The sequence below is a fragment of the Culex pipiens genome, chromosome 2 (genome assembly GCF_016801865.2).
Source record: "Culex pipiens pallens isolate TS chromosome 2, TS_CPP_V2, whole genome shotgun sequence".
NCBI lineage: Eukaryota > Metazoa > Arthropoda > Insecta > Diptera > Culicidae > Culex > Culex pipiens.
In genome coordinates this window covers 9,170,211-9,194,429 of record NC_068938.1, presented here as the reverse complement: position 1 = coordinate 9,194,429, position 24,219 = coordinate 9,170,211, and the positions used below count along the sequence as shown (strand labels likewise).

At 38.8% G+C, this 24,219-nt stretch overlaps 2 protein-coding genes and 1 pseudogene across 4 annotated transcripts in view; 2 read left to right on the top strand and 1 right to left on the bottom strand.

Moving 5' to 3' along the window:
- LOC120412654 (UDP-glucosyltransferase 2-like) overlaps positions 1-20,269 on the top strand; it is a 52,288-nt gene extending 32,019 nt beyond the window's left edge. For all 3 annotated transcript variants that reach the window (XM_039573209.2, XM_039573208.2, XM_052708307.1), the window contains exons 2-3: positions 18,504-19,793; positions 19,852-20,269. In XM_039573209.2, coding sequence (XP_039429143.1) covers positions 18,526-19,793; positions 19,852-20,140 — 1,557 coding nt within the window. In that variant the 5' untranslated portion in view covers positions 18,504-18,525 and the 3' untranslated portion in view covers positions 20,141-20,269. The remainder of the gene's footprint in view (positions 1-18,503; positions 19,794-19,851) is intronic.
- On the bottom strand, positions 1,915-4,296 carry LOC120412651 (uncharacterized). The gene is made up of 3 exons (XM_039573205.2): positions 3,790-4,296; positions 2,607-3,733; positions 1,915-2,542 (listed from the first exon to the last, which is right to left on the bottom strand). Exons 1-3 carry the CDS (start codon positions 4,156-4,158, stop codon positions 2,164-2,166), a joined length of 1,875 nt encoding a protein of 624 aa, XP_039429139.1. The 5' UTR covers positions 4,159-4,296; the 3' UTR covers positions 1,915-2,163.
- Positions 20,270-20,542: 273 nt separating the features above from the next.
- LOC120412664 (UDP-glucosyltransferase 2-like) lies at positions 20,543-22,770 on the top strand (annotated as a pseudogene).
- Positions 22,771-24,219: the final 1,449 nt, after the last annotated feature.

Genomic DNA, 24,219 nt, shown 5'->3' with positions numbered 1-24,219 from the left:
AAAGCCGAATCTCAAAACGAAATCTTGCCGAATCTTGAAGGCCGAAAATCAAAAGGTCGAATTTTGTTTATTTTTGTTCAAAATACATAAAATAAACCAGAGAGAAACATTACCCCTTGCCAACATTCAGATCAAACATTTTAAAATTCGAATCCAGAGTTTTTTTTTTAAAGGTCCTTATAAACAATTTTTTTGTGTTTTTGAATACCCTGACACAAGGCGGTTCTAAAAAAACCCAAAAAGCAAAAATTGGAAATATGGTTTATATGACCTTTCCAAAAAAAAAAAAAACTCCAGAAATGTAGAAAAATTTCAAGATTTCAATTCCGATTCTAAAATTTAAAGATATCAAAATTTTAAAATTATAATAATTTTAGATTAAAAGAATTAAAATTTTTAAAATTCTTAAACTTGAAAAATCTTTCTGCATAAAAATACCTTTTCAATGCGTCCAAAATATTTGAGATCTGAAAACTCTATCTAAAGTTATAACCACTTAAGCGTTATTTTACACTTTTTTGAAGGCGGATCTCAGATATTTGAACATGAACATGATGTCCGGACCGGAAATCATGCGAGGCATTGTTGGATGCATAATCAAAAGACCTTTCCAACGCGTCCTAAAGATTGAATTTGGAAAAAAATCAGTTCTCGATTTTGAGAATTCATAAATTTAAAATATTTAAATAGGGTTTAAGAATTTTTAAATTTCACAATTTTAAAATTTGACAATTTTAGATTTTTTATTCAAGAATTAAATAATTTTATAATTAAATAACTCTAAAATTAAAGAATTTAAGAATTATAGAATACTTAAATTCTAGAGTGTCATAATTTTGGTGTTCGGAATATTAGAGTGTTAGAGTTTTAGAATTGAAGTTTTTTTTTTGTTTTAGAATTAAAATTTTTCAAATGAACAATATTTAAATGGAAGTTTTTTTTAATTTAAGATTTTAGTTTTATTTTTATTTTTAAGTTTTATTGTTTAAAAATTTCAAAAATTTTGAATGTTGAAATGTAAGAAATTTCAAATTTTAGAGTTATAAAATTAAAGGATTGTTTTAGTTCTCTATTTTTAGAATTCAGAAATTAATTATTTTTTTTAAAGAATTTAGGAATTTTTGAATTTCAAAAGAGAAGAAGAATGTTGAAATAAATGATTATTGAAATTTAATGATTTTGAAATTTTAAAATGTTGAAATGTAAGAATTTAAAAATGTTAGAGCTATAAAATTTAAGGATTTCAAATATATTGTCAATTTTAGTGTTTATTTTATTGAAAAATTCAATAATTTAAGAATAAGAATGTTAAAATTTGAGTGTATGTATCACAAATTTTGAGTTCTCATCTTTTAAAATATATTTTTTGTTGAATTTTAATATTAAAGAATTTAAAAATTAAATCTTTTCAAAAAAAAAATATTATTTTTTTTCGCACAATCACAAATTTACAATTTAAAAATGATAGTGTTTCAAAATTTCCATTTCTGGTTTAGTTTTTTTTTATTTTTTTTTTAAATGAAAATACAGCGCCATATTTTACTATGGATTAAGCTTGGAATGAGCTGTCAAGCAAAATACATTCTTAGATCCCCAATTCTTACTAATCTAATCTAATCTAAACTAACACAAACGCAGCCAGTCCGATGAAAGCATGCTAGAAAGTCTTGTGATTAGATTACGTCAAAAGCACTTTTCTTGTCATTATTAATAATTGTAGTACATCCGAAAACGAAAATGTATTACAAAAATTATTGCGGCCAGCCCTACTGCGTTGTGTTTACCGCGGAGAGGATTCTGTGAACGGATCACATTTCATCCCCGATTCTTACAAAATAAAAAAAAGTTTGATTATAATTAAACCATTACATTTTAAGTCTAACCTCCTCGGACAAATTAAATTAAATACACTCGTTTTCTTCTCGTCCGATCAATGTACAGATTACAGTTTTATTTTGTTATTTCGTCAAGGGAACATAAAACATCTTCACGAAAGGAAATATCGACTATTTCCAGTATTATCAATTCACAAGAACAATTCACAGTCTCGAACGTGAATAAATCAAGTCAAAGAAAATAATTAACAAAAAAAAGGCTCGCAGTTCGATTGCAATTTCCTCAATTGCCACTGCTGGTCAACAAAATACAAAAAAGAAAACAAAACTATTCAACGGCGGGTCGAACGCCGAACTTGATCTTCAGGTGATCGTCACTGAGAAATCCGTCGCTGCGAAACAGATTGTAGTGCGAGATGACGCTCTTCCAGGTGAAGCTAGTTCCCTTGGAGAAGTCAAACACGCGATCTTCGCGCACGCACTCGTCCTCGAACTCGTTCACCACCTCGATGAAGATCTGGCACCGCAACTTTGGTCCCTTGGCCCAGCAAACGTACGCGTTCACATCCGAGGACTTTTCGCAGGCAAAGTTCGGCTGCACGATGATGTAGATCGTGACGCCGACGTGGGACGCGACCTGCGGCGAGTAGAACTTGGAGTCCTTCGACCAGCGGTAGATCTCGAAGCTGCCGATCGCGAAGGGGTTCCTGAAAAGGGGGCGGAAATGTTAGCTACTGGTTGGTGATAGGACGCTCACGACCGGAGTATTACATGGCCTTCATGGAAGTTTTCATCTCGTCTAGCTTCGTGCGCAACATTTGCATGTCCGAGCTGAGTTTTTCCTTGTCGTCTTCCGGTTGGCTCACCGGACTGATGGGCGTTTGGGGACGCACCTGCAGCGTCTGGTGGTGGACGTACGAGTTGTGCTGGAACATTTTGAGCCGCCGGGTGAGGGCGACCACTTGTGTTTCGAGCGTTTCTTTGTTCTGCTGGGACTCACTGCTCACACGAAGCATGTCTCCGCGGAGGACAAAGTTTTGATCTTTTAGGGTGGCGTTTTCCACTTTGAGCTGACTGTTTAGCTTCCGCTGCTGCACAAGCAGTGCCTTCAGCAGGTCCGATTCCTCTAGGATGTTTTCCGGGCGAATTCCGAGCCGCATGACCAGGTCTCCGGTGTCGGTCAGGTACCCACCCGAGGTCAGCTTGGGCAGCGAGATTAGCTCGTTTTTAGCGAGGAAACCTTTGAAGCTGAAGCTCTTGCCGGAAACCTTGATCTGACTCGAGTGGGACATTTCTACGATGGCTTTGAAGTGAAACTCGTCCAACTGCCGGTTCGGCTTCATCTCCAGGGCCAACGATTGGCCGCCGATGAAGAAGGTCGTGTTCCAAACTATTCCACAATCGTCAATCAGCTGGATTTGGACGTGTTTTTCCTTGGCAGCATCACCGTTCGGGAGATTCAGTGAGATCGGCTGCAGTTTGCAACTGGGCAGCAAATCACAATCGATGTCATCCCAACGAACCGGGGTCACCTGCAGCTGGCCAACATCCTTCAGGATGCTCTCGCAGCGTTCGTTCAAAGCGGCCTGCAGCCGCAGAAAGTCGTTAGTGTTCAATCCCTGGATGCTCTCCAGCGTCTGCCGGTGCTGCATCTCCGTCCGGTCCACAAAGTCCTTCGTCTTTTGCAGAACCGCCTTCTTCTCGGCCGTCTTGTTCAGCATGATCGCCGTCCGCTGCTGAAACAGCTGCCGAATGTCACCCAAAATCCGCGTCTCCATCTCCTGAATAATCTTCAAATTTTCCTCGACCTGCCGGACTGCCTCCCAGTCCACAAGCTTCAGCCGCTTCGGAATCTCCCGGAACTTTTCCACCGTCTCCAGCAGCTTCTGTCGGTAAACCTGTTAAAACAAAGCAAGCCATGAATCACAATCACAAACAATCAACCCGAAACTACCTCCTCGATCGAGTCAATCGTGTGCCGTTTGTGGTCCTGCTGCACGACGAAACAGTCGCAGCAGATCTGCACCTGGCAGGTCAAGCAAAACAGGTTCAGGAACCGCTCCGGATGCATCCGGCAGCGTTGCAATCCCTGCTCCAACGGTGGCTTCGGCACCATCTTCCCTCCTCCACGAAGATCCATCGCGGCGTCACAGGCCACGCAGATGACGGCCGGGGCGTTAAACAGCGACACCGATTCCGCCGGCTCGCTGGCGCACTTCCAGCAGCACGGTTTGGAGCAAGCGGAACAGGACAACGGTTCCGCTTCAGGCGTGATTAGATTGCAGCAGGTGGCGCAGAAGGAACCGTAGGCGAGGCTGGACATCCGGTGATAGTAAAGAGGTCGGAACTTTGTTTTTACTGGACAGGTTGAGGACGCGTGGTTTCCTAGAACCCTGCACGGTGGCAAATGGCGGCGAATATACGTCGGGAAGGTCCTTTTGTTTACTCAAAACTGTTATACTACACGGTTAGACAGGATTAATTAGTTAATAAAATTACAAAAATTAAAAAATTACAAAAATTACAAAAAATACAAAAATAACAAAAATAACAAAAATAACAAAAATTACAAAAATTTCAAAAATTGCAAAAATTACAAAAATTACAAAACTCACAAAAATTACAAAATTGACCAAAGAAAAAGATGACCAAAATGTCCAAAATGACCGAAATGACCAAAATGACCAATATGACCAAAATGACCGAAATGACCAAAATGACCAAAATGACCGAAATGACCAAAATGACCAAAATGACCAATATGACCAAAATGACCGAAATGACCGAAATGACCAGAATGACCAAAATGACCAAAATGACCAAAATGACCAAAATGGCCAAAATGACCAAAATGGCCAAAATGACCAATATGACCAAAATGACCGAAATGACCGAAATGACCAAATTGACCAAAATGACCAAAATGACCAATATGACCAAAATGACCGAAATGACCAAAATGACCAAAATGACCGAAATGACCAAAATGACCAAAATGACCAGACTGACCAAAATGACCAAAATGACCAAAATGACCAAAATGACCAAAATGACCAAAATGACCAAAATGACCAAAATGGCCAAAATGACCAAAATGGCCAAAATGACCAATATGACCAAATTGACCAAATTGACCAAAATGGCCAAAATGACCAATATGACCAAAATGACCGAAATGACCGAAATGACCAAATTGACCAAAATGACCAAAATGACCAAAATGACCAAAATGACCAAAATGACCAATATGACCAAAATGACCGAAATGACCGAAATGACCGAAATGACCAATATGACCAAATTGACCAAATTGACCAAAATGACCAAATTGACCAAAATGACCGAAATGACCGAAATGACCAAAATGACCGAAATGACCAAAATGACCGAAATGACCGAAATGACCAAAATGACCAAAATGACCGAAATAACCAAAATGACCAAAATGACCAGACTGACCAAAATGACCAAAATGACCAATATGACCAAAATGACCGAAATGACCGAAATGACCAAATTGACCAAAATGACCAAAATGACCAAAATGACCAAAATGACCGAAATGACCAAAATGACCAAAATGACCGAAATGACCAAAATGACCAAAATGACCAAAATGACCAAAATGACCAAAATGACCAAAATGACCAAAATGGCCAAAATGACCAAAATGACCAAAATGACCAAAATGACCAAAATGACCAAAATGACCGAAATGACCAAAATGACCGAAATGACCAAAATGACCAAAATGACCAAAATGACCAAAATGACCAAAATGACCAAAATGACCGAAATGACCGAAATTACCAAAATGACCAAAATGACCAGAATGACCGAAATGACCGAAATGACCGAAATGACCGAAATGACCAAATTGACCAAAATGACCAATATGACCAAAATGACCAAAATGACCAAAATGACCAATATGACCAAAATGACCGAAATGACCGAAATGACCGAAATGACCAAAATGACCAAAATGACCAAAATGACCAAAATGACCAAAATGACCGAAATGACCAAAATGACCGAAATGACCGAAATGACCAAAATGACCAAAATGACCAAAATGACCAAAATGACCAAAATGACCAAAATGACCAAAATGACCAAAATGACCGAAATGACCGAAATGACCGAAATGACCAAAATGACCAAAATGACCAAAATGACCAAAATGACCAAAATGACCGAAATGACCGAAATTACCAAAATGACCAAAATGACCAAAATGACCAAAATGACCGAAATGACCAAAATGACCGAAATGACCAAAATGACCAAAATGACCAAAATGACCAAAATGACCAAAATGACCAAAATGACCAAAATGACCAAAATGACCGAAATGACCAAAATGACCAAAATGACCAACTGACCAAAATGACCAAAATGACCAAAATGACCAGAATGACCAAAATGACCAAAATGACCAAAATGACCAAAATGACCAAAATGACCAAAATGACCAAAATGACCGAAATGACCGAAATGACCAAAATGACCGAAATGACCAAAATGACCGAAATGACCAAAATGACCAAAATGACCAAAATGACCAAAATGACCAAAATGACCAAAATGACCAAAATGACCAAAATGACCGAAATGACCAAAATGACCGAAATGACCGAAATGACCAAAATGACCAAAATGACCGAAATGACCAAAATGACCGAAATGACCAAAATGACCGAAATGACCGAAATGACCAAAATGACCAAAATGACCGAAATGACCAAAATGACCAAAATGACCAAAATGACCAAAATGACCAAAATGACCAAAATGACCAAAATGACCGAAATGACCGAAATGACCAAAATGACCAAAATGACCAAAATGACCAAAATGACCAAAATGACCGAAATGACCAAAATGACCAAAATGACCGAAATGACCAAAATGACCAAAATGACCAAAATGACCAAAATGACCAAAATGGCCAAAATGACCAAAATGACCAAAATGACCAAAATGACCAAATTGACCAAATTGACCAAAATGACCAAAATGACCGAAATGACCAAAATGACCGAAATAACCAAAATGACCAAATTGACCAAAATGATCAATATGACCAAAATGACCAAAATGACCGAAATGACCGAAATTACCAAAATGACCAAAATGACCAGAATGACCGAAATGACCGAAATGACCGAAATGACCGAAATGACCAAATTGACCAAAATGACCAATATGACCAAAATGACCAAAATGACCAAAATGACCAATATGACCAAAATGACCGAAATGACCGAAATGACCGAAATGACCAAAATGACCAAAATGACCAAAATGACCAAAATGACCAAAATGACCGAAATGACCGAAATGACCGAAATGACCGAAATGACCAAATTGACCAAAATGACCAATATGACCAAAATGACCAAAATGACCAAAATGACCAATATGACCAAAATGACCGAAATGACCGAAATGACCGAAATGACCAAAATGACCAAAATGATCAATATGACCAAAATGACCAAAATGACCGAAATGACCGAAATTACCAAAATGACCAAAATGACCAAAATGACCAAAATGACCGAAATGACCAAAATGACCGAAATGACCAAAATGACCAAAATGACCAAAATGACCAAAATGACCAAAATGACCAAAATGACCAAAATGACCAAAATGACCGAAATGACCAAAATGACCAAAATGACCAAATGACCAAAATGACCAAAATGACCAAAATGACCAAAATGACCAAAATGACCAAAATGACCAAAATGACCAAAATGACCAAAATGACCAAAATGACCAAATTGACCAAAATGACCGAAATGACCGAAATGACCAAAATGACCGAAATGACCAAAATGACCGAAATGACCAAATTGACCAAAATGACCAAAATGACCAAAATGACCAAATGACCAAAATGACCAAAATGACCAAAATGACCAAAATGACCAAAATGACCAAAATGACCAAAATGACCAAAATGACCAAAATGACCAATATGACTTAAATGACCGAAATGACCGAAATGACCAAAATGACCAAAATGACCAAAATGACCAAAATGACCAATATGACCAAAATGACCGAAATGACCGAAATGACCAGAATGACCAAAATGACCAAAATGACCAAAATGACCAAAATGGCCAAAATGACCAAAATGGCCAAAATGACCAATATGACCAAAATGACCGAAATGACCGAAATGACCAAATTGACCAAAATGACCAAAATGACCAATATGACCAAAATGACCGAAATGACCGAAATGACCAGAATGACCAAAATGACCAAAATGACCAAAATGACCAATATGACCAAAATGACCGAAATGACCAAAATGACCAAAATGACCGAAATGACCAAAATGACCAAAATGACCAAATGACCAAAATGACCAAAATGACCAAAATGACCAAAATGACCAAAATGACCAAAATGACCAAAATGACCAAAATGACCAAAATGGCCAAAATGACCAATATGACCAAATTGACCAAATTGACCAAAATGGCCAAAATGACCGAAATGACCAAAATGACCGAAATAACCAAAATGACCAAAATGACCAGACTGACCAAAATGACCAAAATGACCAATATGACCAAAATGACCGAAATGACCGAAATGACCAAATTGACCAAAATGACCAAAATGACCGAAATGACCAAAATGACCGAAATAACCAAAATGACCAAATTGACCAAAATGATCAATATGACCAAAATGACCAAAATGACCGAAATGACCGAAATTACCAAAATGACCAAAATGACCAGAATGACCAAAATGACCGAAATGACCAAAATGACCGAAATGACCAAAATGACCAAAATGGCCAAAATGGCCAAAATGGCCAAAATGACCAAAATGACCAAAATGGCCAAAATGACCGAAATGACCAAAATGACCAAAATGACCAGACTGACCAAAATGACCAAAATGACCAAAATGACCAGAATGACCAAAATGGCCAAAATGACCAAAATGGCCAAAATGACCAATATGACCAAATTGACCAAATTGACCAAAATGACCGAAATGACCGAAATGACCAAAATGACCGAAATGACCAAAATGACCGAAATGACCAAATTGACCAAAATGACCAAAATGACCAAAATGACCAGAATGACCAAAATGACCAAAATGACCAAAATGACCAAAATGACCAAAATGACCAAAATGACCAAAATGACCAAAATGACCAAAATGACCAAAATGACCAATATGACTTAAATGACCGAAATGACCGAAATGACCAAAATGACCAAAATGACCAAAATGACCAAAATGACCAATATGACCAAAATGACCGAAATGACCGAAATGACCAGAATGACCAAAATGACCAAAATGACCAAAATGACCAAAATGACCGAAATGACCAAAATGACCAAAATGACCAAAATGACCAAAATGACCAAAATGACCAAAATGACCAAAATGACCAAAATGACCAATATGACTTAAATGACCGAAATGACCGAAATGACCAAAATGACCAAAATGACCAAAATGACCAAAATGACCAATATGACCAAAATGACCAAAATGACCAAAATGACCGAAATGACCAAAATGACCAAAATGACCAAAATGACCAAAATGACCAAAATGACCAAAATGACCAAATGACCAAAATGACCAAAATGACCAAAATGACCAAAATGACCAAAATGACCAAAATGACCAAAATGACCAAAATGACCGAAATGACCGAAATGACCAAAATGACCGAAATGACCAAAATGACCGAAATGACCAAATGACCAAAATGACCAAAATGACCAAAATGACCAAAATGACCAAAATGACCAAAATGACCAAAATGACCAAAATGACCAAAATGACCAAAATGACCAAAATGACCAAAATGACCAATATGACTTAAATGACCGAAATGACCGAAATGACCAAAATGACCAATATGACCAAAATGACCAAAATGACCAATATGACCAAAATGACCGAAATGACCGAAATGACCAAAATGACCAAAATGACCAAAATGACCAAAATGACCAAAATGACCAAAATGACCAAAATGACCAAAATGACCAATATGACCAAAATGACCGAAATGACCGAAATGACCAAATTGACCAAAATGACCAAAATGACCAATATGACCAAAATGACCGAAATGACCAAAATGACCAAAATGACCGAAATGACCAAAATGACCAAAATGACCAGACTGACCAAAATGACCAAAATGACCAAAATGACCAAAATGACCAAAATGACCAAAATGACCAAAATGGCCAAAATGACCAAAATGGCCAAAATGACCAATATGACCAAATTGACCAAATTGACCAAAATGGCCAAAATGACCGAAATGACCAAAATGACCGAAATAACCAAAATGACCAAAATGACCAGACTGACCAAAATGACCAAAATGACCAATATGACCAAAATGACCGAAATGACCGAAATGACCAAAATGACCAAAATGACCAAAATGACCAATATGACCAAAATGACCGAAATGACCAAAATGACCAAAATGACCGAAATGACCAAAATGACCAGACTGACCAAAATGACCAAAATGACCAAAATGGCCAAAATGACCAAAATGGCCAAAATGACCAATATGACCAAATTGACCAAATTGACCAAAATGGCCAAAATGACCGAAATGACCAAAATGACCGAAATAACCAAAATGACCAAATTGACCAAAATGATCAATATGACCAAAATGACCAAAATGACCGAAATGACCGAAATTACCAAAATGACCAAAATGACCAAAATGACCAAAATGACCGAAATGACCAAAATGACCGAAATGACCAAAATGACCAAAATGACCAAAATGACCAAAATGGCCAAAATGACCAAAATGACCAAAATGACCAAAATGACCGAAATGACCAAAATGACCAAAATGACCAAAATGACCAAAATGACCAAAATGACCAAAATGACCAGAATGACCAAAATGACCAAAATGACCAAAATGACCAAAATGACCAAAATGACCAAAATGACCAAAATGACCAAAATGACCAAAATGACCGAAATGACCAAAATGACCGAAATGACCAAAATGACCAAAATGACCAAATTGACCAAAATGACCAAAATGACCAAAATGACCAAAATGACCAAAATGACCAAAATGACCAAAATGACCAAAATGACCAAAATGACCAAAATGACCAAAATGACCAAAATGACCAAAATGACCAAAATGACCTAAATGACCAAAATGACCGAAATGACCAAAATGACCGAAATGACCAAAATGACCAAAATGACCAAAATGACCAAAATGACCAAAATGACCAAAATGACCAAAATGACCAAAATGACCAAATTGACCAAAATGACCGAAATGACCGAAATGACCAAAATGACCAAAATGACCAAAATGACCAAAATGACCGAAATGACCAAAATGACCGAAATGACCAAAATGACCGAAATGACCAAAATGACCGAAATGACCAAAATGACCAAAATGACCAAAATGACCAAAATGACCAAAATGACCAAAATGACCAAATTGACCAAAATGACCAAAATGACCAAAATGACCGAAATGACCAAAATGACCGAAATGACCAAAATGACCAAAATGACCAAAATGACCAAAATGACCAAAATGACCAAAATGACCAAAATGACCGAAATGACCGAAATGACCAAATTGACCAAAATGACCAAAATGACCAATATGACCAAAATGACCGAAATGACCAAAATGACCAAAATGACCGAAATGACCAAAATGACCAAAATGACCAAATGACCAAAATGACCAAAATGACCAAAATGACCAAAATGACCAAAATGACCAAAATGGCCAAAATGACCAAAATGGCCAAAATGACCAAAATGACCAAAATGACCAAAATGACCAAAATGACCAAAATGACCGAAATGACCAAAATGACCGAAATGACCAAAATGACCAAAATGACCAAATGACCAAAATGACCAAAATGACCAAAATGACCAAAATGACCGAAATGACCGAAATGACCAAAATGACCAAAATGACCAAAATGACCAAAATGACCAAAATGACCGAAATGACCAAAATGACCAAAATGACCGAAATGACCAAAATGACCAAAATGACCAAAATGACCAAAATGACCAAAATGACCAAAATGACCAAAATGACCAAAATGACCAAAATGACCAAAATGACCAAAATGACCAAAATGACCAAAATGACCGAAATGACCAAAATGACCGAAATGACCAAAATGACCAAAATGACCAAAATGACCAAAATGACCAAAATGACCAAAATGACCGAAATGACCGAAATTACCAAAATGACCAAAATGACCAAAATGACCGAAATGACCAAAATGACCGAAATGACCAAAATGACCAAAATGACCAAAATGACCAAAATGGCCAAAATGACCAAAATGACCAAAATGACCAAAATGACCGAAATGACCAAAATGACCAAAATGACCAAATGACCAAAATGACCAAAATGACCAAAATGACCGAAATGACCAAAATGGCCAAAATGACCAAAATGACCAAAATGACCAAAATGACCAAAATGACCAAAATGACCAAAATGACCGAAATGACCGAAATGACCAAAATGACCGAAATGACCAAAATGACCGAAATGACCAAAATGACCAAAATGACCAAAATGACCAAAATGACCAAAATGACCGAAATGACCGAAATGACCAAAATGACCGAAATGACCAAAATGACCAAAATGACCAAAATGACCAAAATGACCAAAATGACCAATATGACCAAAATGGCCAAAATGACCAAATTGACCAAAATGACCGAAATGACCGAAATTACCAAAATGACCAAAATGACCAGAATGACCAAAATGACCGAAATGACCAAAATGACCGAAATGACCAAAATGACCAAAATGACCAAAATGACCAAAATGACCAAAATGACCAAAATGACCAAAATGACCAAAATGACCGAAATGACCAAAATGACCAAAATGACCAGAATGACCAAAATGACCAAAATGACCAAATGACCAAATGACCAAAATGACCAAAATGACCAAAATGACCAAAATGACCAATATGACCAAATTGACCAAATTGACCAAAATGACCGAAATGACCGAAATGACCAAAATGACCGAAATGACCAAAATGACCGAAATGACCAAATTGACCAAAATGACCAAAATGACCAAAATGACCAAAATGACCAAAATGACCAAAATGACCAAAATGACCAAAATGACCAAAATGACCAAAATGACCAAAATGACCAAAATGACCAATATGACTTAAATGACCGAAATGACCGAAATGACCAAAATGACCGAAATGGCCAAAATGACCAAAATGACCAAAATGGCCAAAATGACCGAAATGACCAAAATGACCAAAATGACCAAAATGACCAAAATGACCAAAATGGCCAAAATGACCAAAATGACCAAAATGACCAAAATGACCGAAATGACCGAAATGACCAAAATGACCGAAATGACCAAAATGACCGAAATGACCAAAATGACCAAAATGACCAAAATGACCAAAATGACCAGAATGACCAAAATGACCAAAATGACCAAAATGACCAAAATGACCAAAATGACCAAAATGACCAAAATGACCAAAATGACCGAAATGACCAAAATGACCAAAATGACCAAAATGACCGAAATGACCAAAATGACCAAAATGACCAAAATGACCAAAATGACCAAAATGACCAAAATGACCAAAATGACCAAAATGACCAAAATGACCGAAATGACCGAAATGACCAAAATGACCAAAATGACCAAAATGACCAAAATGACCAAAATGACCAAAATGACCGAAATGACCAAAATGACCGAAATGACCAAAATGACCAAAATGACCAAAATGGCCAAAATGACCAAAATGACCAAAATGACCAAAATGGCCAAAATGACCGAAATGACCAAAATGACCGAAATGACCAAAATGACCAAAATGACCAGACTGACCAAAATGACCAAAATGACCAAAATGACCAAAATGACCAAAATGGCCAAAATGACCAAAATGACCAAAATGACCAAAATGACCAAAATGACCAAAATGACCAAAATGACCAAAATGACCAAAATGACCAAAATGACCAAATTGACCAAATTGACCAAAATGACCGAAATGACCGAAATGACCAAAATGACCGAAATGACCAAAATGACCGAAATGACCAAATTGACCAAAATGACCAAAATGACCAAAATGACCAGAATGACCAAAATGACCAAAATGACCAAAATGACCAAAATGACCAAAATGACCAAAATGACCAAAATGACCAAAATGACCGAAATGACCAAAATGACCAAAATGACCAAAATGACCGAAATGACCAAAATGACCAAAATGACCAAAATGACCGAAATGACCAAAATGACCAAAATGACCAAAATGACCAAAATGACCAAAATGACCAAAATGACCGAAATGACCGAAATGACCAAAATGACCAAAATGACCAAAATGGCCAAAATGACCGAAATGACCAAAATGACCGAAATGACCAAAATGACCAAAATGACCAGACTGACCAAAATGGCCAAAATGACCGAAATGACCAAAATGACCGAAATGACCAAAATGACCAAAATGACCAGACTGACCAAAATGACCAAAATGACCAAAATGACCAAAATGACCAAAATGGCCAAAATGACCAAAATGACCAAAATGACCAAAATGACCAAAATGACCAAAATGACCAATATGACTTAAATGACCGAAATGACCGAAATGACCAAAATGACCGAAATGACCAAAATGACCAAAATGAACACAATGACCAAAATGACCAAAATGACCAAAATGACCAATATGACCAAAATGACCGAAATGACCGAAATGACCAAAATGACCAAAATGACCAAAATGACCAATATGACTTAAATGACCGAAATGACCGAAATGACCAAAATGACCGAAATGACCAAAATGACCAAAATGAACACAATGACCAAAATGACCAAAATGACCAATATGACCAAAATGACCGAAATGACCGAAATGACCAAAATGACCAAAATGACCAGAATGACCAAAATGACCAATATGACCAAAATGACCGAAATGACCAAAATGACCGAAATGACCAAAATGACCAAAATGACCAAAATGGCCAAAATGACCAAAATGACCAAAATGGCCAAAATGACCGAAATGACCAAAATGACCGAAATGACCAAAATGACCAAAATGACCAGACTGACCAAAATGACCAAAATGACCAAAATGACCAGAATGACCAAAATGGCCAAAATGACCAAAATGGCCAAAATGACCAATATGACCAAATTGACCAAATTGACCAAAATGACCGAAATGACCGAAATGACCAAAATGACCGAAATGACCAAAATGACCGAAATGACCAAATTGACCAAAATGACCAAAATGACCAAAATGACCAGAATGACCAAAATGACCAAAATGACCAAAATGACCAAAATGACCAAAATGACCAAAATGACCAAAATGACCAAAATGACCAAAATGACCAATATGACTTAAATGACCGAAATGACCGAAATGACCAAAATGACCGAAATGACCAAAATGACCAAAATGAACACAATGACCAAAATGACCAAAATGACCAAAATGACCAATATGACCAAAATGACCGAAATGACCGAAATGACCAAAATGACCAAAATGACCAGAATGACCAAAATGACCAATATGACCAAAATGACCGAAATGACCAAAATGACCGAAATGACCAAAATGACCAAAATGGCCAAAATGACCAAAATGAACAAAATGACCAATATGACCAATATGACCAGAATGACCAAAATAACCAAAATGACCGAAATGACCAAAATGACCAAAATGACCAAAATGACCAAAATGACCAAAATGGCCAAAATGACCAAAATGGCCAAAATGACCAATATGACCAAATTGACCAAAATGGCCAAAATGGCCAAAATGACCAATATGACCAAAATGACCGAAATGACCAAAATGACCAAAATGGCCAAAATGACCGAAATGACCGAAATTACCAAAATGACCAAAATGACCAGAATGACCAAAATGACCGAAATGACCAAAATGACCGAAATGACCAAAATGACCAAAATGGCCAAAATGACCAAAATGAACAAAATGACCAATATGACCAATATGACCAGAATGACCAAAATAACCAAAATGACCGAAATGACCAAAATGACCAAAATGACCAAAATGACCAAAATGGCCAAAATGACCAAAATGACCAAAATGTCCAAAATGACCAAAATAACCAAAATGACCAAAATATCCAAAATGACCAAAAGGTCAAAAATGACCAAAATGACCAAAGTGACCAAAATGTCCAAAATGACCAAAATGACCAAAATGACCAAAATGACCAAAATGACCAAAATGACCCAAATGACCAAAATGACCAAAATGACCAAAATGACCAAAATGACCAAAATGACCAAAATGACCAAAATGATCAAAATGACCAAAATGGCCAAAATGACCAAAATGGCCAAAATGACCAAAATGACCAAAATGACCCAAATGACCAAAATGACCAAAGTGACCAAAATGTCCAAAATGACCAAAATAACCAAAATGACCAAAATATCCAAAATGACCAAAAGGTCAAAAATGACCAAAATGACCAAAGTGACCAAAATGTCCAAAATGACCAAAATGACCAAAATGACCAAAATGACCAAAATGACCAAAATGACCAAAATGACCAAAATAACCAAAATGACCAAAATATCCAAAATGACCAAAAGGTCAAAAATGACCAAAATGACCAAAGTGACCAAAATGTCCAAAATGACCAAAATGACCAAAATGACCAAAATGACCAAAATGACCAAAATGACCCAAATGACCAAAATGACCAAAATGACCAAAATGACCAAAATGACCAAAATGACCAAAGTGACCAAAATGTCCAAAATGACCAAATTGACCAAAATGGCCAAAATGACCAAAATGACCAAAATGACCAAAATGACCAAAATGATCAAAATGACCAAAATGACCAAAATATCCAAAATGACCAAAAGGTCAAAAATGACCAAAATGACCAAAGTGACCAAAATGTCCAAAATGACCAAAATGACCAAAATGACCAAATTGACCAAAATGACCAAAATGACCCAAATGACCAAAATGACCAAAATGACCAAAATGACCAAAATGACCAAAATGACCAAAATGACCAAAATGATCAAAATGACCAAAATGGCCAAAATGACCAAAATGGCCAAAATGACCAAAATGACCAAAATGACCCAAATGACCAAAATGACCAAAGTGACCAAAATGTCCAAAATGACCAAAAGGTCAAAAATGACCAAAATGACCAAAGTGACCAAAATGACCAATATGACCAATATGACCAGAATGACCAAAATAACCAAAATGACCGAAATGACCAAAATGACCAAAATGACCAAAATGACCAAAATGGCCAAAATGACCAAAATGACCAAAATGTCCAAAATGACCAAAATAACCAAAATGACCAAAATATCCAAAATGACCAAAAGGTCAAAAATGACCAAAATGACCAAAGTGACCAAAATGTCCAAAATGACCAAAATGACCAAAATGACCAAAATGACCAAAATGACCAAAATGACCCAAATGACCAAAATGACCAAAATGACCAAAATGACCAAAATGACCAAAATGACCAAAATGACCAAAATGATCAAAATGACCAAAATGGCCAAAATGACCAAAATGGCCAAAATGACCAAAATGACCAAAATGACCCAAATGACCAAAATGACCAAAGTGACCAAAATGTCCAAAATGACCAAAATAACCAAAATGACCAAAATATCCAAAATGACCAAAAGGTCAAAAATGACCAAAATGACCAAAGTGACCAAAATGTCCAAAATGACCAAAATGACCAAAATGACCAAAATGACCAAAATGACCAAAATGTCCAAAATGACCAAAATAACCAAAATGACCAAAATATCCAAAATGACCAAAAGGTCAAAAATGACCAAAATGACCAAAGTGACCAAAATGTCCAAAATGACCAAAATGACCAAAATGACCAAAATGACCAAAATGACCAAAATGACCCAAATGACCAAAATGACCAAAATGACCAAAATGACCAAAATGACCAAAATGACCAAAGTGACCAAAATGTCCAAAATGACCAAATTGACCAAAATGGCCAAAATGACCAAAATGACCAAAATGACCAAAATGACCAAAATGATCAAAATGACCAAAATGGCCAAAATGACCAAAATGGCCAAAATGACCAAAATGACCAAAATGACCCAAATGACCAAAATGACCAAAATGACCAACATGACCAAAATGACCAAATTGACCAAAATGACCGAAATGCCCGAAATAACCAAAATGACCAAAATGACCAAAATGACAAAAGTACAGAAAATACAAATCATAAGGCTCCTTAAAAATACTTAAAAACCATTTGCCGCCCTCGAAGGGCGCCAACCTACCCAAAACCCCACGAAATGACTGCACCCATCATCAGCCTCTTATCATGTTCCCCCCTGACGAGTCGTTATCAAATCTCCCGTTTTTCGCTCCGTCACACACACTCAGCTCGATCGATTTCAACGAGCGACTACCACTTCCAGCCGCGGCCGGCTTAGTCGCTTAGTATTATTTAACTGCTCGTCGCATTAACACCTCCCCATTATTCATTTTGCAGAACCCCACTGGACGACTAAACGATGGCATCGGGACTTGTCTTGGTGTTGCTGGCGGCTCTCGTACAAGCTGGTTCCGGTCATCGGATACTAGGTCTGTTCGGACACCCCGGGCTGAGTCACTACAAGGTGTTCTACCCGATCGTACGAGGACTCGTGGAAGCTGGCCATGAAGTTACGGTTGTCAGCTACTTCCCTGGGCTGGGAGAACCGCACACGAATCTCACCGAGTACGAGTTCAAGGGTCAGAAAGTGGTGACCAACGCGTTCAGCATGGAGGACTTCTCCGGGCGCACCTTCATGGATAACTTCAAGGAGTTTTACTCGCTGGCCATGTGGGGACACGAGACTTGCAAAGCTGCCCTGTCTTCGCCGGCGTTGGACCAAGTTCTGGCCGAACATCGGCGGAAGCCGTTCGATTTACTGCTGACGGAGTTCTTCTCCACGGATTGCCTGCTTGGGCTGAGTCACGTGCTGCGACTTCCGCTTGTCGGTATGAGCAGTTGCGCTCTGATGCCGTGGCACTACGATCGCGTGGGTCTTCCGGACAGTCCCGGGTACATCCCGTCGGAGTTTAGTACCTTTTCGGAGCGTATGAGCTTCCTGGAGCGGTTTGAGAATTGGTTTGTGACGAGGACGACCAAGCTGCTGTATCGGGTGGTGGAGTGGAACGACAATCGACTGTTGGCGCAGAAATTTGGCGATGGAATCCCGGATGTTCGGGATATTGCGCGGAATACCAGCTTGCTGTTGGTTAATCAGCACTACACGTTGAGTGGAGCTCGGCCGCTTGTTCCGGCTGTCGTTGAAGTCGGTGGAGTTCACATTGGACCGTCGAAGCCGCTACCTGACGATCTTCAGCGCATTTTGGACGACGCTAAAGAGGGTGTGCTGGTGATTTCCTTCGGATCGATTCTACGTGCATCGACACTTCCTACCGCGAAACGTGAAGCTCTGTTGAGTGCCTTGAAGCGGATTCCGCTGAAGGTCATCTGGAAATGGGAGGATGAAAACGCGAAGGATATGCCAAAGAACGTGATCGTTCGTAAGTGGCTTCCTCAGAGGGATGTCCTGTGTCATCCGAATGTCCGACTCTTTTTGAGTCACGGTGGATTGCTCGGAGTGTCGGAAGCTGTCCATTGCGCTGTGCCGGTTGTAGTCATGCCGATCTACGGTGATCAGTTCTTGAATGCGATGGCGCTGGTGAACCGAGGAATGGGAGTCATCATGCACTACGACAAGATCGATCCGGATTACGTGCACGGTTGCATTCAAGAAGGTCTTCGGAAGGAGTGAGTAACTTAAAGAAACAAATGTTTAAGATTATTACATGATTTTTGTGAATTTCAGAGTTCACGACTCGGCTATAGCCGTTTCGGCAGCGTTTCGTCATCGTACGTTATCCCCTTTGGAGCAAGCGGTTTGGTCGATCGAGAATGTCCTCACGCATGGATCCCGAAGGTTGGAGAAATCTTACGGAAGTGAAGTGTCGATTGCGATGTACTACTCATGGGATGCGATATTCGTGTTTGGAGCGATGATTTTAGTTGTTTTGGTTTCTGTGAGAAAAGGTTTCAAGATTGTTTTTGGGAAGAAATGTGATGTGAGAGGTCAAGGAAGAAAAGTGAAGCGGTCGTAAAGCATATTACTCGAGCAAGATTTATTTTTGACAATTCTTACAGCAGGTTGTAGATCATAAGAATTTGTCGCGTAGCTAGGAAATTTTTAATAATAGAATGTTGAACCACTTAAATTTGTCAATGCAATCTTCGAAACATGCCATTAAGAGTGACTAGTCCAATTATCATTTATTACAAGTTCTTCAATTTTCTTGATTGCCAATCAACGTTTATCGAACACCGACATAACATTTAAGCACTTTGGGGCAGTTTTTATGAAGACGAGTTGGTTGGTTGGTGTTATTGGCTGATGCACCAAGTGATTTGTTTACCTTTTTTTGGTACCCTTCGCAAACGTCAAACCATACAAAATTGCTGCCGGATCTTTTCCGGGAGAGATCCGGAAAAGGATCCGGCAGCAGTTTGTATTGATTTGACGTTCGCTGAGGGTGCCGACAAGTTTAGTTATGTTCTGCTTGCTAAAGACAATGACATATTCAATATAAACACTAAGAGGAGAGGAAAACTGTCACATCGAAAGAGAATTTAACCAGAAACAAAACAGTGAAAGTGTATTTGTCAAAACAGAAAACTTGAAATTGAATATAAAAAGGACAGAGTATAAATATTCTCCTAGAAATCAAGATCCTGTACGGTAAATAATCTTATCATTGCCGACAAGATTTCATGTTAAGGATCTACGATCTACGTTGCCTTTAATGTTTTGCTCTGCTGAAAAATCCGTAGTTGGAATTTCTGCGCTTTGATGTGCATCGATATACAACTCATACAACAATATTACGTCCGTTATAGAGTTGCGTTATTTGGACTCTGTCTGCACCTTTACTCAAACGTAATAACGATTAAAAGCAAAACTTTACGTAGCTGACACACTATCTCTTATTAGCACAGTTCTTATCAAAATTGCACTATCATCATCACGTTTTGCATTATCCCCCTCGCCACTTGCTCGCCGCAGTCTTGCTCAGTGTCGTTTCGTTAGCAGTACAGGTCTCATCAAATCACACCTTTAGTTATTTTCTGCGCTACACGATGACATCACACGTTTCCTGGAAGGTGTTTCTGCTGCTGTTTCTCGCCCTTATGCAACCCAGCTTTGGCCACCGGATTCTGGGACTGTTTGCCCACCCTGGTCTGAGCCACTACAAGGTGTTCCACCCGATCGTGCGGGGTCTGGTTGATCGTGGTCACGAGTACTTCTCCGGTCTCCGGCTAGTCAAGTACGGATTTCAGATTTGCGAAGCAACTCTCGCATCTCCAGCTTTGGATCGCGTTCTAGCTGAACATCGCCGAAAGCCGTTCGATCTGCTCCTCACGGAATCCTTCTCCACCGACTGTCTATTCGGTCTGCTACCTTGGCACTACGATCGCGTGGGTCTTCCGGACAATCCAGGGTACATCCCGTCGGAGTTTAGTGCCTTTTCGGAGCGGATGAGCTTCCTAGAGCGACTCGAGAATTGGTTTGTCACGAGGACGACCAAGCTGCTTTATTGAGTAGTGGAGTGGAATGATAACCGACTGTTGCCGCAGAAATTTGGCGATGGAATCCCGGATGTTCGGGATATTGCCAGGAATACCAGCTTGCTGTTGGTTAATCAGCATTACACGCTGAGCGGAGCTCGACCACTTGTTCCGGCTGTCGTTGAAGTCGGTGGAGTTCACATCGGGCCGTCGAAACCGCTGCCGATCGATCTTCAACGCATTTTGGACGATGCTAAAGAGGGTGTTCTGGTGATTTCTTTCGGATCGATCCTACGCGCATCAACGCTTTCTGCCGCGAAACGTGAAGCTCTGTTGAGTGCTCTGAAGCGGATTCCCCTGAAGATCATCTGGAAATGGGAGGACGATAACGCCAAGGATATGCCGAAGAACGTGATCGTACGGAAGTGGCTTCCTCAGAGGGATGTCCTGTGTCATCCGAATGTCCGACTCTTTCTGAGTCACGGTGGATTGCTCGGAGTTTCGGAAGCTGTGCACTGCGCGGTTTCCATCGTGGTTATGCCGATGTACGGTCACGGTGATCAGTTCGTGAACGCGATGGCGCTGGTAAATCGAGGCATGGGAGTCTTCATTCACTACGACAAGATCGATCCGGATTACGTGCACGGTTGATTACAGGAGGGTCTTCGAAAGGAGTAAGTACCTTGCAGGAACTAATGTTCAAGCTTGCTAAATAATATTTTGAAATTGCTGAGTTCTCGACTCGGCCGTTGCTGTTTCGGCAGCGTTCCGTCATCGAAAGCTATCCCCCTTGGAGCAAGCAGTTTGGTCAATCGAGAATGTCCTCATGCATGGATCAAGGCGGTTGGAGAAGTCATACGGCAGTGAGGTGTCGCTGGCGGTGTACTACTCGTGGAATGCGATATTCGTGTTTGGAGCGATGATTCTAGTTGTTTTGGTTTCTGTTAGAAAGGGGTTTAAATTGTGTTTGCGGAAGCGACCTGCGACGAGAGTCCGAATTGAAAAAGCTATGCGCTCCTGAATTGATTGATGCTTCTCTAACACAGATGTAGACTTCTAGCAACTTCTTACGGCTTGTAGATCATCAACATTTGTGTACAGTTTAGTTCCTAAAATCATCCAAAGAATACGTTTTGAACAACTATAACAAAAGTAGTGGAACAATAAATTAAACCGAACGCACTATCAAATGTTCAGAATAAACTAAAGTAACATTGGTTTTCCGTAAGCAGTATTGAACCAGATCGTAATGCTCGCCAACACAGAGTAAGTTCCTTGTACCATCCATGCTTCGCCAACTCTCGAAACTTCATCGACGAAGCCGTTCCCGTGCCCATAATCGACATTCAAGTTATCCGTTCTATTTCTATCTGCATGCTTGCAAGCAATGAAAACAGCAACGTAGTCAACTTGCATGCAAGAATATTTGAGTGCGTGAAGTCTACCTTCAGGAGTTTAAGGAAAGTGGGCGGCTTTGGCTAATGGGGTAAGAATAGTTTATCGTGCTGTTTGTTTTTGATATTGAGTCCGTTTTAGAAATGATTTATTTAAGATTCGAGACGACTCATGCAAATTCATAGCTAATGAGGAATAGAAATGATTAAAAAACACTGAAATGAACCTTGTAGGAAATCAATCAAGTAAAATAAGCTTCAGAAATTATCATAAATGCAAATAACAAGATTTTAAACACAGACAAATAGAGTGAAAATCTGCTCATTTGCCTGCAAATGCAATTTCCAATCAGTTCGCCATTCTAGATCGCTGCATTAATTACCACAAAACACGCAGTTCAACTGAATGCAATGAATAATAATATCTAAGTTCGATTGAGGCGAACTGTGGAAGAAATGGATCACCTTCGGGCCACGTTCGAGGGTGGAAGTGTACCGAGATTTATTGATAGCGACTAATTTGTCATCGCGACTGGGAGCAACCTCTAACCCGCCTCCGAGTTTGTTGATTTATGTAATTATGTGATTATAATTTAATGGATTGGTTTTATTGGTCAGCCGCCATAAATAAAATTCACACGTACTTCGTTTGTAATTGCACCAAACAACGAACGGAGGGGATCGATTTCGACTGGGTGGATTTGGATTTGCATCCGATTAGCGCTGTGAGATAGTTGTTGCAAGTTGGAAATGTGTAGCAAAGTTTACCTTCTTGGGTGGTGACAGTGAGCTGATATTGTGGAATAATTAAAAAGTTAACAAGTCGTGCTGTCTCGAATCAGAATAGTTTTTATGACAGGGAAATTGAACTGTTCAATTTATTCAAATCAAGCAAAAATGATCGTTGAAATTTGAATTTTCGCGCCCTTTTAGCGTTCTGATGACCCCTTTTACCTCAATTTGTTACGATGCAGTTCTGAATGTAGTTCAAATGCAAAATTCTCCCCCTCTTAAAAAAAAGAACCACATTCATACCTCTTTTTCAGGACTGCTTTCACGTCCTGATCACCTCGCCACAAGTTCACCTGTTCTTTACTGAAAGTGGCTTGAAAAACTGTTACAGAAAAAAAAACCAAGATCCTTCCAATTAGAGTTACCTTGCCTGGCTAGAAGAGAGTGCGCGGAGGGTGCTGCAAGTCACCTTTAAGGCTCGTCCTTTCCTG